Source organism: Fundulus heteroclitus, chromosome 14, assembly GCF_011125445.2.
Source record: "Fundulus heteroclitus isolate FHET01 chromosome 14, MU-UCD_Fhet_4.1, whole genome shotgun sequence".
In the NCBI taxonomy this organism is placed as follows: Eukaryota; Metazoa; Chordata; class Actinopteri; order Cyprinodontiformes; family Fundulidae; genus Fundulus; species Fundulus heteroclitus.
Window position 1 is genome coordinate 35,498,312 of NC_046374.1, and position 27,956 is coordinate 35,526,267.

Here is a 27,956-nt window from a genome sequence, read left to right on the forward strand (position 1 = left end):
TTGGATAGCTGTTCTATTTACTAAAAACTTAAAGAGTACAAATCTGGTCCATAAAAGACAGATTTTACCTTGTCTTATAATTATGCCATAATTAAAAATAAAACCTTTCCATCTGCACTAGTCACCTGTGCTGGTCTTTGTTGAAATGCTGTAAAACATTACATTGTTGCACATCAGATTTCTTTTTATTATTCTAAACAACAAAAACATATTCACCATTGGGAAGCTCTTTGGTTTTTGTAATTTAATTGAGACGAATCACAAAACTTCAATAAAGACTTGGGAATGTAACAAGCAAAAGATAAATGCATGACTCATCATTCTCATGGAAGCTGTTATCAAAACTCAAGGAAAAGCTGTTCTATTGCGTAACAGGTTTCAGCCAATCAAAACAGAGTGACATCACGTGATTGTTGCTTCCTGCAGAGAGTCTGTCATATGATCCTTGGCTCTCAGACAAGCAGCAACAAGGAGTCTTCAGCCGTTTAAAGCCTGAAGTAAAGGTAGGATCTGACAGTGACGCTGGGAACCGTTTCTCCTTGTTTCTATAATGCGGTGATGGACTAACAAAGCAGATTCAGAACATTTGATCAACTTAAAGTCTGATCATTTTAAACAGGTCAGCAGAGCTTCATGTCTGTAAAGAATCTGAAGTGTCACTCGTTCACTCATGCTGGTTGGGTGTACCTTCCCTTTTATTTTAACCAACTAAAGCAGCCTTTAGGATTTTGCTGAGACAAAAATAAAATCTGTAGAGGAAACCTGGAGTGATAATCAGAGAACTAGATGTTTCTAGGCTTGCTAGGAGAGCAGATTCCAGCAGATGGTGTAATGTTACAGAACAATGTTTTCTGATATAAGTGAGACAAAATAGAAAAGCCAGTGACAGATATAAGCTGGTAAAGACCCTATGGCTCAGCAAACCGTCAGCAACAGAAAAAGAAAACACCCCCAGACTCCTAAAAGGCTCCACCTTTCATCCTGACTACATTTAAAGTGAAAATACTTCATGGCAGCCAAGGGTTTGACAGGGAGAACCGGCAGATCTGATAGAGAAAGTCACTAGAAATGAGAAAGCTGCAGTATAAAACATAGCTTCTAATACATCCAGCATTCATTTGTTCTTGTTTAACAAGTGAGGTTTAAAGTGGTGAACAGAATAAAAATAAAACACCAAAATATAAGAACATTTTGAAAAAACAACACCAATAAAGTAACACCAAAAATGTCTTAGAAGGAACATCCTTATTAATTTAATAGTAAAAGTCACTCTGAGTCACTCTGTAAACTTATCAGTGACATCACAACTGATTTCCTTGCAGTTTTTCCAAAGGTGTTTTGAGCACAAGCTGTTGTGTTTAGTGACATTAAACACTAGTTAAGTCATATTTCAACCAACAGCACCATGAGATAGCATCTGATCAATTCTGTATAATCTGATTGAATTTGACTTTGGAAAGTGCCTAGAGATGACATGTATCATGAATTGGCGCTGTATAAATAAAATTTAATTTAATTGAATCAAAATAGAAAATGCCACATTTTCTCTGCACTCTCTTCTCTCTGGATATTTTGGATTGATTTCCATTAGGTGAGCTGTGCTCATTCTTCATGTCACACAAAGGATTGTGGGATTCCTTGTTGCTCCTTAGCGCCCGTAAGGAACATAGTGAGGTTTCAATGCTAAAGTAGCTGCTAGAGGAAGCGTAAAGGCTACATTATAGTTGGCCGTTGGCTTGTCTAACAGGTCTGTGAGGACTGGGCATGAGTCCACAGAAGAGCTGTAGACGTTTATACTCGATAGGATGTAGGTGCTGTATTCTGCAAAAACAGAGAGGGGGAAATAACCAGTGGAAATGCAGTAAAAAGAGAACAAATTGTTGTGGTTTGTTTTAATTTTAGTCCCATTACGCAGAGTTGTAAAAAAATTAAAGTGCCAGTACTGCATAAAGATGCGTATCGCCCACTTGATGGACACATTCAGTTCATGAGAGCAAAACAAGATGATATTCAAAAATTATTTTTGAGAACATCAAATATTTCAGTTTTATTTATATAGCGCCAATTCAAAACATGTCATCTAAAGGCGTTTTACAAAGTCAGGTTCAATCAAATCCTCCTGAAAGATTGGGTCAGAAAGTTTCCATTTATTATGCTCAGTGACCACAACCTGTGAGAAAGCAACACATTGATGTGACTAAAATGGTTTTGCTTGTATCATGGGACACAAATCAGTCGTGTGATCAGAGGAATGCTGGTGTTTTATGTGTGTTACTAGTATTCCCTGATCAGCCCCACCAAGTTCAGAAATGTTTCTCCATCCATGGTTCACACAGATAAAAAAAATACACAAAAACTTTTGACATGTTGTACATTTCAAACATATATTATCAAATACATGTTGATTCATGGCTTGTCCCTTTGCTCTATATTTGTTTATATAAAAAACTTTGTAATATTAATGAAATTGTTAAACAGCAAGATAAACATAGTTCACTCAGTTTTTTAAAATTTAGTATTCAAAATATGTTTTATTTGTTTACCGACTGACTGCAAACTCTATCAATTTTAAATAAAACCACAACTAGCCCTTAACTGGTTTGAGTTGTGACACTTTATGGAAATCACCTGGTAAATTATTGGCAAGTTTCAAAGATTATTGCTTTTTATTGCAGGGAGCACCACCTGGGTAATATTTAAACATGAAGCAGAGTCAGTTCTAAAGTGAAATAATAATTAAAGACTGGCTATTGCTTTATCATAGTGCGAAGATAGCACTCGGTTAATATTTAAACATGAAGCAGACTTGGACTGAAAGTTAAACACAATTTAGATATGAACAAACAGATATTCTAACTTGTTGTGCACTGTGGACTTTTTTAGATCTTGGTAGGTCTGCAGTGATTTTTTAAGGCTTTGCATTTACAATAAAATAAAGAACTTGATTCAAATATTTTCTGGCTTCATATATTACTAAAGAAAAGCTAGATACACCCGTTATTATCTAATGACTGTATAAAATGATCTGTATAAAGACCTGCTGTCCACAGACAATCGTTCTCTTCACACGTTGTTCCTCAACAGCAGCATTGGAGGAACACCCCCACCGTGGAGACAGCCTCCTGGGCCTGAATGGGTTTGGACACCCACGGACATTTGCAGAGTCGGCCAGGCTGAGTCGTCTGTTTTCTGAGAATTTAAACCAACATCAGAATTTAAAAGCCAACTGCACTGGAGACGGTTTGTAACCTTTCTCAGCTGTTGCAGGAACGTTGAGTCGAGACGACGTGAAACGATCTCCTCTCCTGTGGCCAGGCTGAGAGAAAAGCTGATCTGAAGTCACCCGCTGCATCCAGCACAGGCTCTGACAAGAAGCAGCTACACCAGAGAAGCTGAGCAGAGGTTCCCACTACCACATGCTGCAGTCCCCACAGTGCTGTTTCCTAAAGCCTAGAACCCAGAGCTGCCTCCTAACAGCCATGTGTGGAGCTACTAGCTGCATAGCCGCCTGTAGCTGCTCAGACAACCAGCCTTCACTCTGCTTCAGCTGCTTCCACCTGGATACCCCAAAGAGAACCAACCTGACACAGAGGCACTGACTGGTTAGACCCCCATTAGTGACTTTAAATCTGCTGTGTCTCTATGGTTTATTTGTTTCTGCAGGTAGAGTGGACCGTGCTGTGTCATACACTGATGTCATCATCGCAGAGGAGAGGAAACCTCAAAGCATCACTGGTGAGGGGCATTAAAAATGTTGATCTGTGCCAAATGGTTAATGGAACTGAATATTTTAGAGTTATTAGGAGCTGACGAGTGTTAAAACTATTTCAGCATGAAGTCGCATCTTCATTCTCTTCATTCCATTACGCCATAAACCAGTTGAAGTTGAAACAGAAAGAACTGAACAGCTAAACAAAGGTTATTCAAACAAAGGTGTGTTCTTAAAGGTGTGTACTGTTCTAACTAGCTTGTTTTTTCTCTGGTTGACTCCGATTCAAGCCTGTTTGTGGTTCATTTATCTAAATTGAGCATTTTTAAGGAATTTAACCCCATTTATCATGAGGACAGTTTTTGATCAGCTCTCTGTCTGGTAAGGATCTACCCTGAAAATCAGCGTCACTGACTGTAGAAATGGTGAACATTAGTCGTGTAGCTTTTTTCTCGTAGCCATGTCTTTATACACGTTGCATAAATCTATTTATCGAGTCATGCTTTGAATTGTCTTATACATTTTTTTTTAATAAAAAATAAAATCTCCTCTCTTTAGTTTAATATCAGTAAAACAACACTTATACGTTGCTGCTAAAGTTTAATCCAGTTCCACAACAGAGACACTTCCATGTTCTGCAGGTTTTTACTACTGTCATGAATTTCCCTCCACTGAAGTGCTGTTCCTGGTGTCAGTGCAGAAGTGAAACTTCCTCCCACACACAGTACAACAGCCTAAGACTGATGTGTGACTGAAAAGATTATTCATGTATGTGAAAGTCATAACTTTTCACACGACAGGCGAACACTCTGATCAACACTTGTGTGGTGAGCATGCTGATGTGGCGTCCATCTGTTAATGTCTGAGTCTTGTCTGGCAGAGGAAGCTCTCAGAAAAGACTCAGTGATCCACTTGCACCTCAAGGACAAAGGACAATCTTTAGAGGACCAAAATGTTCACATTCTGGACAGAGAAGACAGATGGTTGTAGGGAGGGTTGAAGGAAGCTATTTACGTGAAGCGAGAAAACCGCGTGGCTTTGATTCCTGCCAATTTTACCCACAATTCACACCTCCATGCATGTGACCACAGCATTCCTCCTGGGAGCCAGGCTAAAGATGATAACCACTCTCCATTGTTGGAGCGATCAGTTCCAGGTGAATCTACATGTGAGTCTAAGGTCTAATGAGGCCTGCAGGTCTATAAAGCTTGGAACTCCACACTACTCCAGACATTTTGAATTGAGACATATTCCTGTCTTCAGCTTCAGAATAGAAGTCCACTTGTTTTATTTTTTAACCTTTTTTGGATTGATCATGACCTGGATGACTGAGAATCTTCATCAAATTAAATTTTCATGTTTCAGAACAATTAGGATGAAGCCAGTAGAACTGATTCATATTCATATGTTTTTTGTTATCATTAACAAAAAAACGATGAGTTCAAGTAACAGTTCAGACTAAAGATACAGAAAGATAGTTTGAGATATTTTCCAGGTTAGGTAGGACATGTTTTTTCTCCTTTTTTTCTGCAGTTTGTTCAGTTTCCTGTCTGAAAGTGCTAAAGCTCTGGTGGTTTAAGGTGCTGACTCAGCACCTGTTGTCATTTTATTCTAGGAACAGGAACTTTTAAAGCAACAAAATAAAATCCTGCATTGTTCTAGACATTTTCTAAGCAAACAGCTGATTAGATTCTCTATCTTTACTCTGAAAGAAACAAAAATGTCTTTCCTTTAGATCAGGGGTCACCACATGGGGGCCGTGGGCAGCAGATTGCTCCCAAGGACCACATGTGGTGCCTTCAACCCTCCAGTGAGCTGCATCTAAAATGTTATTTAGTTGCTCTTCCTTTTTAATCATACTTGTATTTACATCGATTTAAAATGATAAAAGCAGTAAAAACATGTTTATACTACACAAAATTAAGGTGTCAGCTAATCAGTGGTTTTTTAGTAAATCTTAAAGAGGTAATTCATCATTCCTGTCGATCAAAGTCACAACACTGACACATAAATACAGATGCAGACAGAAGAGTCAGGTCACAATGAAACAGTGAATTAAATGCAGGTTATTTCTTTATAAAATGATAATATCACAAGACTTTCAATGGAGGAAAAAGAAGCAGATGAAAGAACCTGGACCGGACTGACCAGACTTAAAACTCCAAGTGAGCGTGGCCAGCTGTTATATTTTCATTACATTGGCTCCCTGTTTTAAAGTAGATTTATGACTTTTGTTATTTTCCTTTAATGCTGAGTTATTAAGCTTCGCTCCAGGACAGACCGTCAACATTTACTCTCGGTTCCACAGATAAAATACAAATGTTGGGGTGATGGAGCCATTTCCGTCCCCATGCCTGGACTCTGGAATCAGTCTTCAGCAAATCCTCGGTCTATAACTGAACTTGTTCTTTTTTAGATCAGAGCTCGAGACTTTGTGATTCAGGCAGACTTTTACCTGACAGACATGACAAAGATGTCAGTGGAGGCCAAGTATGTGGAGGGACACCACTGAGGCTGAGTAGGTAGTTACAGAAGGTGGAGGTGATGAGGACAACTAAGACCTGAGTCTCACATGATGGAAAGAGAACATCTGGACCAGATGTGATGGATCTAATCTCTGTGACCCCCAGTAAGGTGTGATGGTGTGCTATGGGAGCTGCACAGTGCAGGAGAGGAAGGACTTAGCAGGCAGGGCATTATGGGATGCCGTCTACTTGACCTTAACACAGTCTATGCTGCAGGAGTCCAGAAAAGGTCCAGATGTATCTCCACAGAACTCACCCTGGTAATGATGTTTGACCCACTTCCCTCAGGGAGAAGAATCAGGAACATTAAATCAAAAACTAATGGACTAAAAACAGCTTCTTACCCAAAGCTGTGAGGGCTGTCGCCCCCTGCTGGAAATCAATAAACCATCAGATCAGTTCATAATTGTTACATGTTGCAAAATCACTACTGGTAGCCCAGGTTCCTGATCTGATGAGAATAATTTTCTATCACTTGAAAATGTGTATTAGCACACTTCACTTTAGTCTCTCAGAGAAACTTCCAGACAAATTTATTAACTCTAAAACTACATTTATTGCCCAGTATTGCAGACTGCTGTCCGTCTTTTTGACTAGACATGAGCCCATTAGCTGCTGAGGTCTAGATGCAGGCTGAAGCCATCTAGTCCTAAAATCAACCCAAAAACAGCGACTCTGTTGGTTAAATAACTCAGAGAGAGTAGAGACATCAGAAGCTAAATGAAGCCTAAACTGTTTCCCTGATGAAATGAGAACCTGATGGCTCAGCAGGGCTCAGTGGGAAGATCAGCTGTCTGATAATCACAAGGTTGAGAGTTTGATTCCTATATGACATAAAAAACCTTAGTTTTTCTTTTTTGTCAAATGTGTTTTCAGATCCAATCCAATCCACTTTATTTATATAGCACATTTAACAACAGACAAAGTTTCCAAGGTGCTGTACATAACAAAACAATAAAAATAAAAATAATCCGATGCATCAGATGCATTCAGACAAATGATAAAAACTAAACAAAAATATAAAACTCTGTTATTTCTTCAGAAAAAATGTCTCTTTTCATTTCTTAGGATCAATTGCATTAGTTGTACAAAAACAAGTATCTGATTATGTCTGGGTTGGGGTTGATTCACCAAATTGGAAATACTGTGTATCAACTGTAATATTCTAGTTTCCATCTTGGTTTATGTTTATTATTTGATCAGTTAGTTCACTCCTCTGCCTCAGGTTTTATTCCTGGTCTAGGTCTCGTTTTGGATTCTTTCATAGCTTCTGCACAGTTATAGTTCATTTAGTCACGGTTCCTGTACTTACATTAGTTTCTGATTTTTATTGGGTGCTTGTGTTTTTGCTCTGTCTTAGTTTTTGTTTTCTTTCTAGGATTTAGTTTGTATGATTACTTTAGTTAAGTATTTTGTCGAGTACAGTTCTGTCCTGTTTCCTGCCACTTGTTCTGTTAGTCTTTCAGCCACTTCTTCTCCTTCTGATTACTTCCACCTGTTCTGCTTAATTAGCTCTCCCTCTCTTCTTTGTTCTCCTGCCTATTTATACCTGCTTCAGTTCTCTGCTCCCTGCCAGAACGTCACATCTCTTGTCCCCATGTTTCATGTCCTAGTCCTCCTTACTCAAGAGCTCCCCAGCATTTTGTATTTCTATCTGTCTGCTTGTTTACATTATCTGACCCGTTTGCCTGTTTTTGAGTACGCCCAGTTCCTGTCAGTTTTTTGCTCAGATGTCTGCTCTGTACCCTGCTTGGATTATTTTTGCCTACTGGCCTGATTCACCCTGCTCTTCAGTTCAATAAATCCTGTTGAGCATCACTTCCAAGTGTTTGGCTGAATATCGGGTTCATCTCCTCCTGCATTCATTACATCAACAAGTTGTTTACATCACACACATCATCTGAATGGAGCTCTTTAAACAGCTTCCTGCTAACTTGTTACAGATCTGGAGAAACCTCTGACTGAAGACTCTGTTGTTGTACAGCAGTCTGATGAAGAGGAGGCTCAGGGTTGTCTGTCATGTTCTTCATCACAGACAACCCTTCTTCTTTGTGAAATCATCTCCAGAGGTTCTAAAGGAGTCCCCAGAACAGAACCAGCATCTCTACCAGCGTGTTGAGCTTCTCTAAGTCAGTAGCTCTGGTGCTTCTACTCCAGCAGATGAAGTCAGAGGAGATCATTCTCTCCTCTACAGACTTAGAGAAGATCTGCAGCATCTCACTGCAAACCCTGGAGGACCTAAGATTCCTCAGGAAGCAGTCTGCTCTGTCCCTGCTGGTAGACAGCTTCACAGGTTAGTCTCCAGTCCAGTCTGATGTCCAGGTGAACATTTATTTATTCTCCTCCACCACCTTCCCTTCTTCTCCCAGCATGGAAACAGAAATCAGCCTGAATCAGCCTGTCAGTAACTGATCAGAACTGAATGAGTGAAAACTCTCATTTCCATGCTTGGACGATTAATTGAAGCATCAAACGTTTATAAATTAAAGTTTACACTGGTGAAGATGGTTCAGTTATAACATAGTTATTAAAGAGAAAACTGTAACAACGTGATTTCAGGCTCTGAAAGTCAAATCTAAATGTTTTAAACGTGACTGAAGACTCTGAGATGAAGCAGAAATCTGTTCATGTATCAACAAATGCTTCAGAACCTCAGCAGCAGTTTACAGCCTGGAATCCCAGAGTCACAGGTTTGAATCCTGTGGTGCAGATGAACAGTGACATCTAGTGGCCAAGATATGGTATTGCAGAGGAAACGACCTAAGCAGGGAGATGTCAGGGAATAAATAAATAAATAATAATAATATAATAAAGTGTTTCCAGAATATATAAAACTGGAGGCCATTGAAGCACAAGTTGTAGGACACTAAATAAAAAAAAACAGTTAAAACAGTAACCACCTTTAATAAATAAAATGCTTTTCTAAACTGGGGGTGAGCAGTTCTCTGAGGTGAGGAGGAACATTTTCATGCCTGCATCGATGAATGAGGAGAGACATTTGATCCTGGTGGAGAAGAGAAGCCATGTTTTCACATTCTCATCAGAGTTTTGGACTTATTGGACGCTCTGAAGACTCTGAAGACTCCTGCTAGAGATGCAAGACTGGACTACAATGGTCCAGTCTGAGGAGACCAAGGCATCCATCAGTTTTCCTGGATCTGGTAGGATGGGAGCGTCCAGAAAAGAAAAATGAAAGCAGGTTGCAGCATATGCTCTTCTTCAGCTACATAATTATTCAAAGTCAACAGAAAACTGTGGAAACAAGGAAGAAAACAAGAAAGCTGGCAGCAACTATCTATTGTTACTTGTTAACTTATGAGGATATGGAGACCAAAACGTTACAAAACAAAGAAACTGATTCTTCCTGACTCTGTTTCTCTAATTTTGGCTGAATGTGTTGATGCACTTTGCAGCGTTATAAAAGTCTAACCAGCTGATATTAGGAAGCTGTTTAAAAAATTGCCTGTTGAACATATCTCAGATTCCCACTGTTGGTCAACGATTACGTCCATTATTATAGCAGATAAAACCTTCTTCCAACTAACAATTTATTATAAAAAAACAATTATCTTTACAGCACTATGAATAAAATACAGTGTTATGATTATACTAGCAGGAAATAATTGTAGAACTTTTAAAAGTCTTTACATTTTCCCAGAAAGAAACTATTTATGAATTTGTTTGTAGATTTCCACCATGGCTAATAAAATGATAAATGAGCTTGCCATAAGCAGCACCAAGGCATTCACAGATCAAAATATTTATCCAGGAACCTGCACCTTCAACGACTATCCTGACCACAGAAACTGAACAAGTGAATCATCTAGACCACAGGAGAACGTCTGGTGGTGACGTTCTCACAGCGCTGCAGACGTGAACTTGTGATGAAACCCAATTTATTGGTGAGATGTTTAAACATTAACTGAGTTTTTATATCAGGCTGAAGATTCTGATAGCAGGACAGATGACAGAAATGATGAGAGAAAAGGAGGAGAGAGAGGAAGTGCAGCAGATGGAGAGAGAGAGAGGACTAGGTAACAGAGCTAAACATAGGAATTATCCATGTAAACAGTTTTAGTTTAGTTCTTGACTAAATAATTATAGCTGCATTTCTCAAATTAAAACACAATAAAACAACTATAAAAAAACTAAAAACTGAGCAGTTTTGGTGTGTTATAAAATACATCCTAAAATTTTAAATATTTGGTATTTTAAATATTAGAAAAAATATAAAAATAAACCTTTTATTATTGAACTGATGTGGAACAGAAAAGGTAGAGTAAATACAAAGAAAAAAGGAAAGTTAAATATTTCACAGTAACAGTGTTACCATGTATTTCTGATGTAGGAGCACTAACTTAGTAGACAAAGCGTCTGCTGGCCTGATTATTACTAAGAAAGGAACAAGAACAATCAGCTTTCTCTTTTAAAACTAACAGAAACAGAAATTGACAAACTTCCAACAGAATTATGAATAAGCCAACATCAATAAATAGATATAATAAGTAGATATCTCTGCATTGATTTGATCATTTGGCTTAATTCTATTAATCAGAAGAGAAAAAAAATCACATTTTGTTACTTTAGACACATCTTTTGATCGGAGTATGTTACTCAATGAGTTTTAGGAATATGAGGATTTATTATTATCACTTCATTATATACATATGTAGGGCCGTATAAAAAGATTCATAGAAAAGTAGAGTTATATTATTTTTAGCATTTGTATATATATTTTTAGCTAAACTTTTATGAGGTAGTGTATAGTTTCATTGTCCATCATTTGTACTCCTTGTACAATACATGTGTTTATGTGCCAGAGGCTACGGAGGGAAATTACTATTTACAGCTGTTAACTGGCATAATTCATATTTTAGAATATATATTTCAGAAGCATCATCCTTTGGCATCTATGCTTGTGAAAAAGCGTCTGCACAGGTCTATTGTTTAGAAGCAAGATGTCTTCTGAGGTAGAAATGTATAAATATTGCAGTAAGCCCGTCTACTTCCTGGAGATAAATCCACAACCTCTGATTGTGTGTTGGTCTGAAGGTTGATGGATTCCTGCAGAGTATTGCAGCGACCACAAGGGGGCGCTCCAGTAGAACAACAACAGAGTCCAGAGTCAAACAAGCAGCAGGTCTTCTGCTCCTTTAGGTTAAAATCCTCCAACATTTGCTGAAGAGACTGACTGCAGAGCTGATGAGAGAAATAAAGGTGCAGAGAAATCATGAGTCTCTCTGGAACCACATAGGGGAACAACTTAAAGCTAATAAGTCTAATTTACTTTAAACATGAAAGCTCAGGAGCAAAACTAAAAATAAAATGATTAAAGCAGTTTAGCTTCAAACCCTCTGAAGTGAACCACCAGGCTACGTCATCCTACGACCGCTCCAGCTGACCAGTCAAGGCAAGGCAAGGCAAGGCAAATTTATTTATATAGCACAATTCAGTACAAAGACAATGCAAAGTGCTTTACATGATTAAAATATAGCAAAATAAAACAGAATAAAAGCAAGTAGGAATAAAATATAGATAGAAAAAAAGTGGTGATTCAGTTAACTAGGACAGTTGAAGGCAATTTTAAACAAATGTGTTTTTAATCTTGATTTAAAGGAACTAAGGTTTTCCACATCTTTACAGTTTTCTGGAAGTTTGTTCCAGATAAGTGGAGCATAGGAACTAAATGCTGCCTCTCCATGTTTGGTTCTGGTTCTGGTTATGCTGAGTAGGCTGGAGCCAGAAGACCTGAGTGGTCTGGATGGTTGATACACTGATAACAAGTCTGTGATGTATTTAGGTGCTAAGCCATTCAGGGATTTATGAACTAACAGAAGTATTTTAAAGTCTATTCTCTGAGATACAGGGAGCCAGTGTAAGGACTTTAGAACTGGTGTGATGTGCTCTACTTTCTTAGTCTTAGTGAGGACGCGGGCAGCAGCGTTCTGGATCAGCTGCAGTCTGATCCACTTTTTAGGCAGACCTGTGAAAACACTGCTGCAGTAATCAATTCGACTAAAAATAAACGCATGGATTAGTTTTTCTAGATCCTGCTGAGACATCAGTCCTTTAATCCTAGAAATGTTCCTGTAATTGTCTTTAGATGCTTTTGGAGGTTCAGGTCTGAGTCCATCACTACTCCCAGATTTCGGGCCTGATTAGTGGTTCCTAGCTGAAGCGACTGAAGCTGTGTGTTAACTTTTGATCTCTCCTCTATTGGTCCAAATATTATTACTTCTGTTTTGTTTTTATTCAATTGAAGAAAATTTTGGCACATCCATGCATTGATTTCTTCTAAACATTTACTCAGTGCCTAAACTGGTTCATAGTCACCTGGTGACATGGTGATGTAGAGCTGTGTGTCGTCTGCATAGTTATGGTAGCTGATGTTGTTATTTTTTATTATCTGGGCTAGAGGGAGCATGTAGATATTGAAAAGGAGGGGACCCAGGATGGACCCTTGGGGAACCCCACATGTGATTTTTGTCGTCTGGGATGTAAAGTTACCTACTGATACAAAAAATTTCCTGTCCTTTAAGTAGGATTTAAACCAGTGGAGAGCTGTACCAGAGAGGCCGACCCAGTTCTCCAGGCGTTCTAACAGAATGGAGTGATCGACAGTATCAAATGCTGCACTGAGGTCCAATAGAACCAACACGGTGGTTCTTCCACAGTCTGTATTTATATGGATGTCATTAAACACCTTGATAAGGGCGGTCTCTGTACTGTGGTGAGCACAGAAGCCAGACTGGAAAACGTCAAAGCGGTTGGTCGTTGTTAAGAAGGTGTTTAATTGTTGAAACACAACTTTTTCAATAATCTTACTGACAAAGGGGAGGTTTGAGATGGGCCTGTAGTTCTGGAGTAGAAGTTTGTCTAAATTGTTCTTTTTCAGCAGTGGTTTGATAATTGCTGTTTTTAGGGACTGGGGGAAAACACCTGACAGAAGGGACGCGTTTATTATCTGAGTCAAATCAGACGCTATGACAGGTAATTTTTTTTTAAAGAAAACTGTGGGTAGAACATCAAGACAGCATGAAGAGGAACTTAACTGCTGAAAGATCTGCTCTAAGCTTTTGTGGTTTATTTGGCTGAATTGGGACATTTTGTCAGGATAAGTTCCAGTTGAATACGGCTTTGGTTCTAGAGTTGGTGTTGTGAAGGACTAGAGACTTTCACATGACCAGGTAGAGTTTTTGCTGACTGTCTATGCTTCTGTGCGTGCAACCCTCGTGGCTACACCTGTGGAGTTAACTGGGGGTGCGAGTCCGAGGGCGCATGCGCATGAGCCAGTGGACGGAGAGACGGAGAGGCGGAAGGATACCTTGCGTGCTGTGGAGTTATCGTGCCTTTCGGATGCTGTTGTGCGTTCATAAACCGTAAGTTTAGCATTTCTTGTTTTGCGTTAAGCTGTTAATGCGAGTTTGTGGAATAGCGGCATGAATATCCACGTATGTTGCCGAAGATTGCGTTTATAGCGTGTAACGCGCTTACCGCGAGCACCGCGAGCGCCGCAATTAAGTAAACAACGGAGTTGTTAACCTTTTCCTGCCGTGTAAACAGAGACTTTAACCCTTTCCTGCCATGTAAAACGGAGATGAAGCTTGTAATTGGATAATATGTTTACTTTACGGCGTAGAATATATTTGTAGTAGTGTCTATTTAGCCATTGCCCATGTGGTTCTTATATGATTAGCCATATTTTGCTGTTAATGTTGCAGTCACAATGCATATGTATCTAAGAGGCACTGTTATATTCTGTTTACTTATAGAAACCACAATTTCATAACTTCAATAAAACTCTGGACCGGTTCATCATGTCTGCATTTTAATCAGATGCTCCACGGTGGCTCCTGCATAATTAATACTAGGATCAACGATACAGTTGGTGTGGATGTACAAACTGATCCTCTAATTTTTAGGATTTTCTCAGTAAAGAAGTTAGCAAATTCATTGCAGGCCCTGGTGGAGTGGAGTTCTGAAGCCACGGACACAGGAGGATTTGTTAACCTGTCGACTGTGGCAAATAAGACACGAGCGTTATTAATGTTTTTCTTAATGACCTCTGAGAAGAAAGATTCTCTTGCATTTTTCAGTTGTAAGTTATATCTGTAAAGTCTCTCTTTATAGATGTCATAGTGAACCTGGAGTCTTTTCTTTCTCCACCTGCGTTCAGCTTTTCGACATTCCCTTTTTTCACTTCTAACTGTTGGAGCATTTCTCCAAGGAGATTTTTTCTTCCCGGAAAAAACCTTCATTTTAACTGGAGCAATGCAGTTAATGATGTCTGAGACTTTAGAATGAAAGTTATCTACTAGCTCATCTACTGAGTTGCAGCCCAAGGTTGAAGTAGCAGAGTAAGCTTGAATAAAAGTTTCAGTGGCATTGTCCTTAAAGGTGCGTTTTCTTACGATGTCCCTTCGGCTAAATGAGTCACTGGAAATGATACATTCAAAGGTAACGGAGAAGTGATCGGATAAGGCAACATCAGTTACATTGACGTTACAAATCTTTAGACCTTTAGTGATGATCAAGTCTAAAATATGTCTGACCAGTCAGACTCACCTGATCTCATCCATGGTCCTCTGACTGAAGGCTCAGCTCTTCTCCAGGGTTTCCTTGATGCTGCAGTTGCTGGTTTGAATCCGAGCCCTCAGAAAGCTCCAGGAGAGCTTGTGGAGCTCCTATCTACATGAACACTGATCTGCCCTTGAGCAAGGCATCTACACTCCAAGGCTTGTGTCATGAGTTCCTCTCGGAAACTGTAAAAAGAAGCAGGTTTATCATTTAATCAATGTTCTGATGGAGGAAGAAGCGCCGCCATGTATGAATGATTTCTAACTCACTTCTCATCCGTTTTAAGTTTCCAGATGAAAATTAAAATAACTAAAATAAAAATAACAGCAAAACACAGAAGCAGCCTGGACCAGGGTCCTGGAATAAGAAGAGATCAGAATATACAGTAAAAAGTTGAATTTAGGTTATAATCAGAAGCTGAATCATCTGTTTTGACCCGCTGACTCACCGGTACTGATGGTCTCATCCTGTGGGGCTGGAATGATGAGGATCCTGTGAAGAACCGGTTCTGCTGTCGTCATCTTGGCTGACTTTGGGTCTGAAACAGCAACAGGATTGATGAGAGTCTACAGAGAAGGTTCAGATGGTTTTAATCAGACATCCATGGTCTGGATGAAGCTGTTCTGCTGGTTGCTTAGTAACAGTTTAACATTAGCTAAACAGAAGAGTATAACCATTGTTGACCGATGGAGCCAACCCATTTCAAACCTGTTCCATGGTCCCTGCTGCATTAAACATTCCTGTAACATTGAAACCTTTAACTCTGTGTGGTGAAATAGCTCAGTGCTACTGAGACCTACTGACTGAACTCACCAGAGACATTGAGCAGAAATCTTCCAGAACCAGAGCCATCATCAGTGTCCACACTACACACATACAGTCCAGAGTCTTCAGTCCTCAGTCTGGACACATGGAGTCTGATTCGTCCTTCTCTGAGGACGTCTTTGTCACTCTGGACTCGTCCTGAAAACTGTTCATCCTGAGACTCTGACACCTCAACACCATCATGGACCTGATAAAGGACTGATTCTTTCCTAGGAGTTAACAAGTAGCAGTAGATAAACAGAAATCTCCAGGGTGGATCAGGTGTGGTGGTGAAGGTCCACTCCAGAGTGATGCTGTGGTTCTCATCTGCCTGATAGGAGCTCTGTGTCACATTCACTACAAATGTTGCTGCTGAGGAGACAGAGAGGGAAAGAGAGGAGCAGACACACTGATAACTGGAACATGGGAGTCTTTAAACTACATCTCTAGAGCTTTCTGTCCCATGATGCTCTCTGTGCTGTCAGAGCTCTGCTTGATGCTCTTCAAGTCAAACTGCTTGATCAGATGCAGCTGGAGGATTGAAGTGTTCCCTTCACTGACAGACTTTTCACTGATTATTGATGGATTTAGACTGAACAAAGAGAAGATGGAAACTGACCACAGAGACATGAGTTGAGGATGATGAGCAGCAGGATCCTGCAGATCATCTTCTCCCTGTGAGAGGAGACAGAGGAGGAGAGTCAGCAACACATCAGCTCCAGCATCACTCACTAAACCTCAGTTGCTTTTTTTGAATAGAGCAAGCAGCAAAGTGGTATTCATCTCTATATTTATTCAGTAAAAACCCATGTACTGTACATATGGAACCATTGTTTATCCTGCACTTGCTGCCATTGCACTTCTGGTTAGACCTAAACTGCATTTCGTTTCCTTGTACCTGTACCTGTGTAATGACAATAAAGTTGAATCTAATCTAAACAAGGTAATATGTATACACAGTATCTCTCAGGTGGACCCATAGAAATATCTTCACTGTCCAGAAGTATAATTAGCTGCACTGTTAACTATCTGCAGAGATTGTGTTTTTAGGCCCATCTGCTCATTAATGCCATAAAACACATAATCATAATTTAGTGAAGGAGCACTGATAGGAATGTGACACCATCTATGCAGCCAGAGCTGCTGCTGGCATGAGAATAGTTTGTTCAGAACAGAAAGCATCTCCTCCTACAACCGTTCAAAGGGTTATAAAGTGCAGTTCAATTGAATATGGAGTTTCTGCATGTAAAGATGTTTAAGCAGATCACCTTTCTATCGAGTCTGTGCACTAGACCACTATGCTTGTTCTGGTGGAGTCAGCGAAACAGCGCCCCCTGGTCGGTGACGCAAACACGGTCTGACACCTGCTGTGACCCCTGCGCTCCAGCATACAGACTCCTCCAGAAAACCACACGCCGGTTTACAACACTTCCTTGTACAGATCTCAGCTAAAAAGAAGAAAAAGCAGGGTTAGACCAAACACCCTTTCTAACGAGCAAGGTTGTTTCACGGAGTAATTTGATGTCATAATTGATTCAGAGTAAATGGAAAAGCCAGGGTGTGCAGGAATTTACCTCATACATAACTCTGGATTAACCCTGATTTTTGAACATGGAGGAGCGAGCATTTAGGGAGCTGCAGCCACTGATCTCTATTTATTCACTGGATTGCTGATTTTGCCGAAAAACTGAAGTCACTGGCCGCCATCTTGCTACTCCCTACTCTCACAGAATCCCACAGGATTTGCCTGCAACAACAAGCTGTTTTCTGGCTGAGTGAAAACGTTTCACAGGTAATTCTACAGTCAATGGATGTTCTAACACTATGCAAAATATTTCAGCACATGACTTTCTCAGTACTTGATATTTTTAGAACATAACATAAAAGTATATGGCATTTGACATTTTAAAAGTCTTAAGCCCCCCGAACATGAGAAAATCCTCGTTATTTGATGCTGTTGCGTACATATTCCCTAGACGTGTATTATATACAGCCAATGCGCAATCCAGTGAATAAATAGAGATCAGCCTGCCTGCATCGGCTCAAACTGGATACAAACGGTGCTGAATGTGTGGAGCGCAAATCAACAGCAAACCTAGAACAAACTTCTCCATTAGAGCTCTATCCTCCCCCAAAAAATAAAATAAATAAAACAAAAATAAATAAATAGAATAAAACGAAAGGGGAGTTTTACCCCCAATTCGGAACAGTTACGTTGGCTATATGTAAATAAAATAAACAAACAAAAACAACAAAAAACAGCAACATTCACCTTTAACAGACCAAAAACCAGCAGAAGGTAAAAGTCCAAGACCTTGAATGCCTGAAGAGAATCTGACAAAGTGTCGTTCCACCATCACAGCCTCTCTGCTCTGGCTTCATAAAAAATGACCACCCCTTTTACATAAGCAAAGTCTCTCCAATGGAAACCTACAAAATAAACACAACTCATCCAATAGAACCACTGTGGAAAAAGGTTATAGTTTAAATCTGACTATAAAGTAGAAAACATATTTATCTATTGGAAACATTTCAATACAGTTGAAACCAAGGGTTTACATTCACTACATAGACTTTTTCTTTCCTCACTGTCAGACATTAAATCTGAATAATCTTTTCTTATTTTATTTCTATTAGAATGAACAAAATTATTTATATTTGCTAAATGCTGGTGGTCTTTAGTGCCAGCGGCACAAAGGGGTCTTCCAAACGGACAAGGACGCAAAGTCTGCAGCCAAACTCATTACAGGATTCTAGAAAAAAATATACAACTAAATAGGTAAATTGTTTTATTTATTGTGAATGTTGAAGTTTCAGCAAGAAGAAAAATATGCTGCCATGGATCTGATACTGAGAGATGAGGGTAAATATTTTCCTGGTGATCAGGTAGGATATGAGGAGGATATGATATATATCAGATTTTGCAGCACTCAGTGTCAGTGCTGGATTCTGTTGTTATGCCATAATAACACCATGATACATAATTGATCTCAGATTGGATTCTGAACAGTAGCATGGACAGGGTAACAAAGGAATTCCACTCTGGCTGCAACATGAGACCCTCACAGCTGGGACGGCCCTTCTTCCCAGCAGGGGTTCTGTCTTGCTATAAAACCTTCCTCCCACAGACACAGACCCTCTTCAGTCTCTTCACTCTTCTCCACACACTCCTCCATCAACAGACGACCAGCACTCAAGGAAAGGGGGGGGTCTCCTTCCTCAGCAGCCATGTGACTGAAGGCCTGCAGGAGCCATGCATGGGGCCTGGAAGAGGCCGCGAGCTGAGTGAGAATGAGCCTTTCTGAAACTCAGTTCCTCCCTGGCATAGGGAGAAACTGCCAGCCAATTCAAAGATAAGTCTCTCACTTCTGCTTAAAACAGATGCCGAAGTGAAGGAATCCGTCTATGCCAGCTTTGTTCTGCTTTCTCAGCGGACTCCTGACGGAGCTGGTTCCAGGCAACGCAGAGCTGAAAAGCTGGCACAGGAGCCACCTCCCCATGCCGAGGAGAAATCTGCTTAAATCGGACTGCAACCGAGTCAAAGACTGTCTCCAGGACATCAGGCCTCCGACCCGACCACATGGCTGCAGAGCCAAGCGCTAGCCGGCCACAAAACACCAACAACTTCCCTCCTTCAACGCTCCTTCCGTGAATGGCCAAACTGGACAGAACTGACACAAGACAAAGGACAGGTTTGGACAGGGAGCTGAGGGTGAAGTAAAAGGTTTATTGGGAAATGTTTTGTAAACCGTTGGACACATGGTGTTTAGAACAAAAGGGCTAACAGGTAGCTCACGCTAGCCTTAATGCTATTAGCCTCGCTAACATCCGGTCCCGGACATTTCAAAAGGAGTTTGTTTAAAGCACAAAGCTTAATCGTTCTGCTCCGCCATCCTTGGTGCTATGAGCCTTATTCCCGCATTACTACAGAATATTAATGTTGGTAAAGGCAATTTTGATAACTTTATGTTGTATCCTCTTAGCCACAGATTTGCTACAGCGACCCCAGACGCCCGGAGGGATAATCGCATTAACAAACTCGGTCGTAAGGGGTTAAATGATTTTACTGGCTAAATCAGTAACCAGAATGTTATTTTCTCAAAATAATGTTCTGGTTAACTTGTACTTTGCATTGTGAATGGGTTGAAACACATATCAAATGTTGTTCTGAATAAGTTAAGCTACTTAAACCACGATTCACATTCTTTAAGGTGAACTTTGGTTCTTTAACTTAAACAAAATATTATTTCATCAAATAATGTTCTGATTAACTTGGGCTTTGCATTGTGAATGGATTGAAATACATGCCAAATGTTTTTAACTCCATTCCATGTTTTTTTAATCAGATCTGCAGTGAACAAGGATTCACCAAATTAGTCTGATTATGACCAACCACTTTTGTTTTGTCTTTTGTTTGTTTTGCATGTAAATAGTTCCTTAGCTTAGCTTCTTTTTATCTTCATTTTGCTTAGTAGTTTAGTTAAGTTTCACTAGCCTAGTAGAGAGGATTTGTTAATTGAAATATTGTGTTAATTCAGGTAAACAGCATTACATAGTGATGTTCTCTGGATGTTCATTTTATTTCTTGTTATTAAATTCTTGGACTTGAAAAGAAGTTGTCACTCCTTTATTCTATAGGCCTGTTTACACTACACCTAAAAACCGAGCCATGCCGAGACCAGTCCGAGCTTGGATCAGTTAACCGGGATAAAAACGGCCGTGTACAAGATAACCGAGAGTTATCTTGGTTCCTTGGTTGCTCCTCTCCTCCTAGTGGCGATCTGCGGTACTACCGCTCTCTGGAATTGAAGGCGGGGCCGACCAAATCAAAATGGCGGCACCCGTAACATTCAGGATGTTATGGTTAGACATAGAGTCTGCTTTTGGGACGTGGATAAGACAAACAAACGTCTAATAAGGATTTACAGACGCAGGAAACAACAACAGACACTGAGGTTCATCACTACTAAGCAGAATCATCACTGGAAACCGTGTGGCACGGTAAGGAAGCTAGTATTATTATGGATGTCTGAAATTTGTCTGAATGGATTGTGAATCGGAACGTGCAGCCAGACACGGCGGAAAACCCGCGCACAGTCAGCTGACTGTAAGGAGATGACGCGGTCTGCTCATGCACTCTTCGTTATCAGATAACAGGGATAAAAAAAAAACAGTCCGAGACCTGCTCAGGAACTGGTCCGCAGTTAGCGCGGTCTGGTTCAGTCTGCTGACCATTTACACACAAGAGTTATCTCGGTTACCGAGCTCAGACTGGCCTTGGCTCGGTTTTAAAAAGTGTAGTGTAAACGGGCCTTATGTGTGTGCAAGGTTTGCTGTTAAAAGATCGCTAGTGCTCGAATTCATCCCTTTCAACCATTGTCTTGATATGAGCTTAAGAGCTGATCATCACCAGACAATACTTAAGAGACAGAGAGTTATTTAATAAACATTAAATAACATTAAACAGTGTATAATTGCACAACACTGTAATCATCTCATTATTCATTTTTATCTCTGTAAAGTCAAAGAAAAAGAGAACAAAATACACAAAAACTGTCAAACAAGTGAAGACCGACATGATCGAGTTGTGTCTGCAGAACCTTTCTCCTCCACCAGATGGCAAATCATCAGAGCTGATCTGAAAAGCATCTATTATGAATTTTTTTTATGTAAACTTGTGTGCTGTGTTTACTGTTAATTTTTTATGGACAGTTGCCATAAAAAATTTATCTTTGTGCTGACATACATAAGGACTGAATGAAGGCCCTATAAATCAGGAGTAATGGTTGATCAGAACTGCTTTTAGGGATGCTGAGAACGTCTGAATCACAGGATGGAAAACTCAAGGAAATGAAGAACAAAGAAATCTCAAAAACATTGAAAATGTCACCTCATTTTTCATAAATATTCACTTAACGTTCACTGTATTTTAATAATCAGTAGTGTATAAATAAATAAATAAATAATGGACCATTCCACAGTCTCCACCCGACATGTGTTAAGATGTGGGCCCATTTCTGTTCCATTCACCACGGGCCATCTTACTCGGTTCGAAGACTTAATAGCAAAGGAAGAAACAATTATCAGACACCAAGCACTTATAACATACATGTATTAATTACATTTGGAATTCCAAACAGAGACAAAAACTTACTTCACCATGACACCGTATTTAGTATATTTACTGTACCTGACATTCTACCCCATGGTGCTGCAAGCGATTTGTCTGCTTAGCACTACCCAAACACATCTTTAATAGACTGACCACCCCCTTAGGAATGTCATGGGAGGGGGGAACCCCACACAGTCTTTAGGCACCCATCTACCCTAAACAAAGAAAATCTGTTAGCTACAAAAATAATCGTAATTTTTAGCTCAGGTATGGTTTGAGGAGTTTAACCAAGATAACATTAAGAACCATAAAAAATCCTGACTTCGTGCACGGCCTATGCTTGAACAGATCTACTGTTTTGAAGTGGCCCAGCAAAAAAAACAAAAAAAACAAAAACATTTTCTGTAAACACCGAGACACATTTTAGGGATTAAAAGGTAATTTATTGTTTTCATAACAATCCCTGATTAATACAACAACCTATCATATATATAACACATGGAAGGAGAACGCCATCTCAGCGACCGGCTATGATTGGCTGAGACGAACCAATCAGATGAAGGTTACCTGAAAACAAGGGCGAGATTTAAGTTTTATTGCTATTAAATATATCAATATTCTGTGGAAGACAGCAGCCCCAGCGGGGGGTGAATCTGTTATTCTTCCAATGAGTAAAACTGGGACATGAAGCATGGCCTAAATGAGGTGGAGGAGAAAATATTAAGGAACTAATGAACTTTCTCTTAATCGATTGTAATATTGATCATAATTCCCCCAAATACTTACCTCTAGAAAGAAAAAAAAATGAATCACAGTTAAGTCCATCAGCATGAACCTGTTCTTTGCTTCTGTAGAGGGCGTGGTAAATGACAAATGGGTAAAAACCAGCGGCGTAAACTGACCTGGAAACTATTCAACTGGTGCGGCTCATCAGATTTACTTGTTAATTTACCCAAATCACACATTAAAACATTTAATTATACAGTTCTCCTGTTACAGAGCGATCCTTCACTGTTATGAAAGTGGCAGCCAAACAGATGGAGGAAACTGATCAGTTGACTACTGAGCAGATCAGGTGATAGAACCCCAACTAGATGAAGACATTTGCATCATCTTAAAGTGGAATAGAAAGCTTTTTTGTGGTTCTGGTTCTGATGCTGAGGTTTGCTCAATGGCGCACAACTTAAATGCTCTGAAACAAGCTGCTCAGTTCCGCAGAAAGCGGAGTTTAGACTCAAATGTCGATGGACAGATGTGAACAGATCATCCGCAGCTCAGATGGGCTTTGTTGAATAGCCCATCTGAGTCTTTTGAATAGACTTTAAAATACTTCTGTTAGTCTATAAATCCCTAAATGGCTTAGCACCTAAATACATCACAGACTTGTTATCAGTGTATCAACCCTCCAGACCATTAAGGTCTTCTGGCTCCAGCCTGCTCTGCAGAACCAGAACCAGAACCAAACATAGAGAAGCAGCATTTAGTTCCTATGCTCCACTGATCTGGAACAAACTTCCAGAAAACTGTAAAAGTGCTGAAAGCCTTAGTTCCTTTAAATCAAGATTAAAAACACATTTGTTTAAGATTGCCTTCAACTGTTCTAGTTAACTGAAGCACCACTTTTTTGTTCTATTTTCTACCTACGTTTTATTCCTACTTGCTTTTATTCTGTTTCATTTTGCTATATTTTAATCATGTAAAGCACTTTGCATTGTCCTTGTACTGAATTGTGCTATATAAATACATTTGCCATGCCTTGCCTTGTTATTTTTATGCATGTGATATGTCATGTCTTGCGTGTCAAGTCAATGCGTGAGAGTTGAAAGCTCTGATAGTAACCACAGCCGAGATGGTTAAAGGCGTTTAAAAACAGCTTTTTAATCAATGACACCACCAGCTGATCACAGTTTGAATCTGGTTTGAATCTTCGCCACGTTATGTATACATACATACATATATATATATATATATATATATATATATATATATATATATATATATATATATATATATATATATATATATACATGTATGTATGTGTGTGTGTGCGTGTGTGTGTGTCAAAACCAGCTGCGCTGACCTTTAACAGGCGTCCAGAAGGTCAGAAGGTAAAACGGTAGCAGAAGGTTTTAGTCCAAAACTCTGAACGGCTGAAGACAATCTCGGCTTTTCGGCTCAGGCTTCATGAACATTGGCTGAACGGAAGTTTACGCTCTGCTTTACAGAGAGTTGCTGCGCCTCCTCTTTTTAAATGCATGTCTGTGCTACCTCCCACCCCCCACCCACCATCACATGGCTCAGGGGCGCCAGCCAATCAGCAGAGAGAGAGAAAGAGAGAGAGAGAGAGAGAGAGAGAGAGAGAGAGAGGGGGGGGGGGGGGGGGGGGGGGGGAGCACGTTTGGCTGTATTTTAATAACGCAACTGAAAACAAGCTGTATGTTTTGTAAAAAGCCGGTTAAATTCAGTGTCGCTGCAAGAAAACTTGCAGTGACAGAAACAGAGAGAGGAGACGAAACTTCTCTCATTGCCCCGACAGAAAATGTAATTAAGACCTTGAAAGAACATGATTTATGCCATTAAAATGTGTTATTTAAGATAAGATAACATTAGCTGATCCTTCATGTATCCCACAATGAGGAAATTTATAGTATTAAAGCAACAGGCAGGTGCAGACAACACAGACAAAATTATATAAGGATTGAAAGATATAAGAGGTGGATTAGGAAAAAAAAACATTATGAACATAAGATTTTTCTATTATTCAATTGTAATAATAATAAAAATCACAAAAACACTGAAGGGTCAACACTGAAGGGTATTGTATCAATATCGGTAATACTGACCCTGTAATTACTTGGTACCTGATTGATTAAAAATTCCCGGTATCGCACACCTCTAGCTGTTACGGTATGTGAAGACGAATCTCCACACCCTCTACAGAAGCAAAGTCCCTCCCATAGAAAACCCAAAATTAACACACCCTATTCAGTATGGAAGTACTTTCTAGAATACGTTTTTAATATTGTGGTGGAAAAAGGTTCTAGTTTAACTGTGACTATAAAGTAGAAAAGATATTTATCTACTGGAAACATTTCTTTACAGTTGAAACCAGAGGTTTACATTCACTACATAGAGTTTTTCTTTCCTCACAGTCAGACATGAGATCTGACTATTATTATTTTGAAAATACGACAGAGCCATTGAAAAAAGCGGGTTACTTCCTGTTTCAAAATTATTATTTTTATTAAAATTGAATTTGTTGTGAATGAAAATGTAAATTATTATCTTTACTGTTGAACAAATTGAGTTCATGGATTCTTGTTTTGATTGTTAGTTCAGGGGTTTTAGAAGACAAATTAACGGATCATACAACTAAAGTCTGTGAAGGGTTTTCCCAGCTCTCTTTCTGTTCAGATTCCGTGGGAGGAGGTATTAAGTTTTGTTTTCTGTGTTCAATAAGTGTATTTTAAGTGCAATTATGTGAAAGTTTGATTATTGTTTTTGTAAAATAATATACTTTGTTGCATTTGGACTTTGTTGAGCAGTGATAGAGCTGTGTTAACAGTTGTTTAGCTGCTCTTGTGCTACATGAAACATTGCTAATGAAAGTGCTACATTCATGTGCTAAAAAATAGTATTGGTCATTGTTAAACAGGCGCTGTGGAACTCTAATGAGAAAAGGCCTGTTTTTGACTATTTTCCATTCGAATGCAGGAGCATTAAAAGTGCCTTCAGATCAGCCATTGCCTGATTATTATCTCTCACAAGACACAACGCAGAATCAACTACGCTACACTAAATGGCAGTGGTCTTTAATGCCAGTGGTACAAATGAGTACCACTGGCAATCCAAACGGACAAGGACCCAAAGTCTACAGCCAAACTGATTACAGGATACCAAACAAATAAAATGGCAGTAATATCCTAAATGAGATATAATCCTGATTAGACTCCCTGCTTTACTTTACTAACCTGTTTTACTGCCTAGGAGGTATCAGCCAATCAGAACAGAATGACACCATACATGTGACTGCTGCTTCCTGCAGAGAACCGGACTGTCATATGATCCTTGGGTTTCAGTCAAACAGTGACATCCATCATATGATTGTCACTTCCAGCAGAAAGCCGGTCTGTCAGATGATCCTTGGGTCTGCAGCCTGATGCTTGAAGTAAAGGTAGGATGTGAAAGTGGCATTTTCTATTTTTTTCTATAATATGTTGATGGACTAACAAAGCAGAATCAGAACATTTGATCACCTTAAAATCTGAAAATTTTGAACAGGTCAGCAGAGTTTCATTTCCAAAGAATCTGAAGTGTTGCTCGTTCACTCATGCTGGCGATTTCCTTGGAGTTTATCCAAAGGTGTTTTGAGCACATGCTGTTGTGTATAGTGAGATTAAACATTAGCCAGGTCATGTCTCAACCAACAGCACCATGAGATAGAATCTGATCCAATCTGTATAATCTGATTGAATTTGACTTTGGGAAGAGCCTTGAGATGACATGTATCATGAATTGGCGCTATATAAATAAAATGTAATTGAATTAAATCAAAACAGCAGTCTCTTCTCTCTGGACATTTAGGATTCATTTCCATGAGGTGGGCTGTAGACGTTTATACTTGACACGGATCTAGGTGCAGTATTCTCCAAAAATAGATGGGGTAGGGAAGTACTCAACATAACTAATGAAAATGCAGTAAAAAGAGAAGAAACTTTTGTGGTTTGTTTTAATTTTAGTCTCATTACGTAGAGTTGTAAAAATTGTTAAAGTGCCAGTACTACATAAAGATGCGTATTGGCCCACTTGATGGATACATTCAGTTCATGAGAGCAAAACAAGATGATATTCGAAAATTATTTTGAAGAACACCAAATATTTCAGTTTTAATTATATGGTGCCAATTCAAAATACACCATCTCAAGGTACTTTACAAAGTCAAATTCCATCAAATCCTCCAGACAGATTGGTCAGAAAGTTTCCTCTCTAAGGAAAGCCAGCAGGTTGCATCAAGTCTCTCCAAGCAGCATTCACTCCTCCTGAAAGAGCGTAGAGCCACAGTGGACAGTCGTCTGCGTTGTTGATGGCTTTGCAGCAATCCCTCATTCTGAGCATGCATGAAGCGACAGTGGAGAGGAAAACTCTTACTTTATGACATTTCTAGGAAAGGTATTCATATTATTACTATAATAGCATTTCAGGAAGTGTTGATAATAATTTGATAATAAGTTTGTTCAAGAGTCATCGGGAGCTTAATCAACACACAATCATGACACAAAGTTCTATGATGGGGGGGGATGGGAGGGGGGGGGTGATGCATCTTCTTTCTTGTGCCATTATTTACACTGTTGTTTGTAAACCAGAGGGTGCGATAAACAAATCAAGCCATGAAGAATTGGAATTGGAAACAACATGAAATGTGACACTGTTCAGCTACACAGGGACTGCCTCTCACTACAGGGGGTCACTTTATAAAGACCTGCTGTCCACAGACAATCGTTCTCTTCACACGCTGTTCCTCAACAGCAGCACTGGAGGAACACCCCCACCATGGAGACAGCCTCCTGGGTCCCAATGGGTTTGGACACCCAGGGACATTTGCAGTGTCGGCCAGGCTGAGTAGTCTGTTTTCTGAGAATTTAAACCAACATCAGAATTTAAAAGCCGACTGTACTGGAGACGGTTTGTAACCTTTCTCAGCTGTTGCAGGAACGTTGACTCCAGACGACGTGAAATGATCTCCTCTCCTGTGGCCAGACTGAGAGGAAAGCTGATCTGAAGTCACCCACTGCATCCGGCACAGGCCCTGACAAGAAGCAGCTACACCAGGGAAGCTGAGCAGAGGTTCCCACTACCACATGCTGCAGTCCCCACAGTGCTGAGTTTCCTACAGCCTAGAACCCAGAGCTGCCTCCTAACAGCCATGTGTGGAGCTACTAGCTGCATAGCCGCCTGTAGCTGCTCAGACAACCAGCCTTCACTCTGCTTCAGCTGCTTCCACCTGAATACCCCAAAGAGAACCAACCAGACACGGAGGCACTGACTGGTTAGACCCCCATTAGTAACTATAAATCTGCTGTGTCTCTATGGTTCATTTGTTTCTGCAGGCAGAGTGGACCGTGCTGTGTCATACACTGATGTCACCATCGCAGAGGAGAGGAAACCTCAAAGAATCACTGGTGAGGGGCATTAAAAATGTTGATCTGTGCCAAATGGTTAATGGACCTGA

General features: G+C 39.8%; 1 protein-coding gene and 1 long non-coding RNA gene across 3 annotated transcripts in view; one reads left to right on the forward strand and one right to left on the reverse strand.

Annotated features, from left to right (window-relative positions):
- LOC118565787 overlaps window positions 1-16,337 on the reverse strand; it is a 31,134-nt gene extending 14,797 nt beyond the window's left edge. The window contains exons 1-2 of one of the 2 annotated variants that reach the window (XM_036146786.1): window positions 16,235-16,337; window positions 15,824-15,987 (exon numbers count right to left, since the gene is read on the reverse strand). In XM_036146786.1, the coding sequence (XP_036002679.1) occupies window positions 15,824-15,987; window positions 16,235-16,283 (213 nt within the window). In that variant the 5' untranslated portion in view covers window positions 16,284-16,337. Of the gene's footprint in view, window positions 1-15,586; window positions 15,988-16,234 lie in introns of those variants that run through there. The other variant, XR_004932606.1, reaches the window with a different exon arrangement.
- Window positions 440-27,956, forward strand: LOC118565800. The gene is made up of 3 exons (XR_004932615.1): window positions 440-503; window positions 3,085-3,240; window positions 27,485-27,956. It is a non-coding gene; the product is annotated as an uncharacterized LOC118565800 (long non-coding RNA).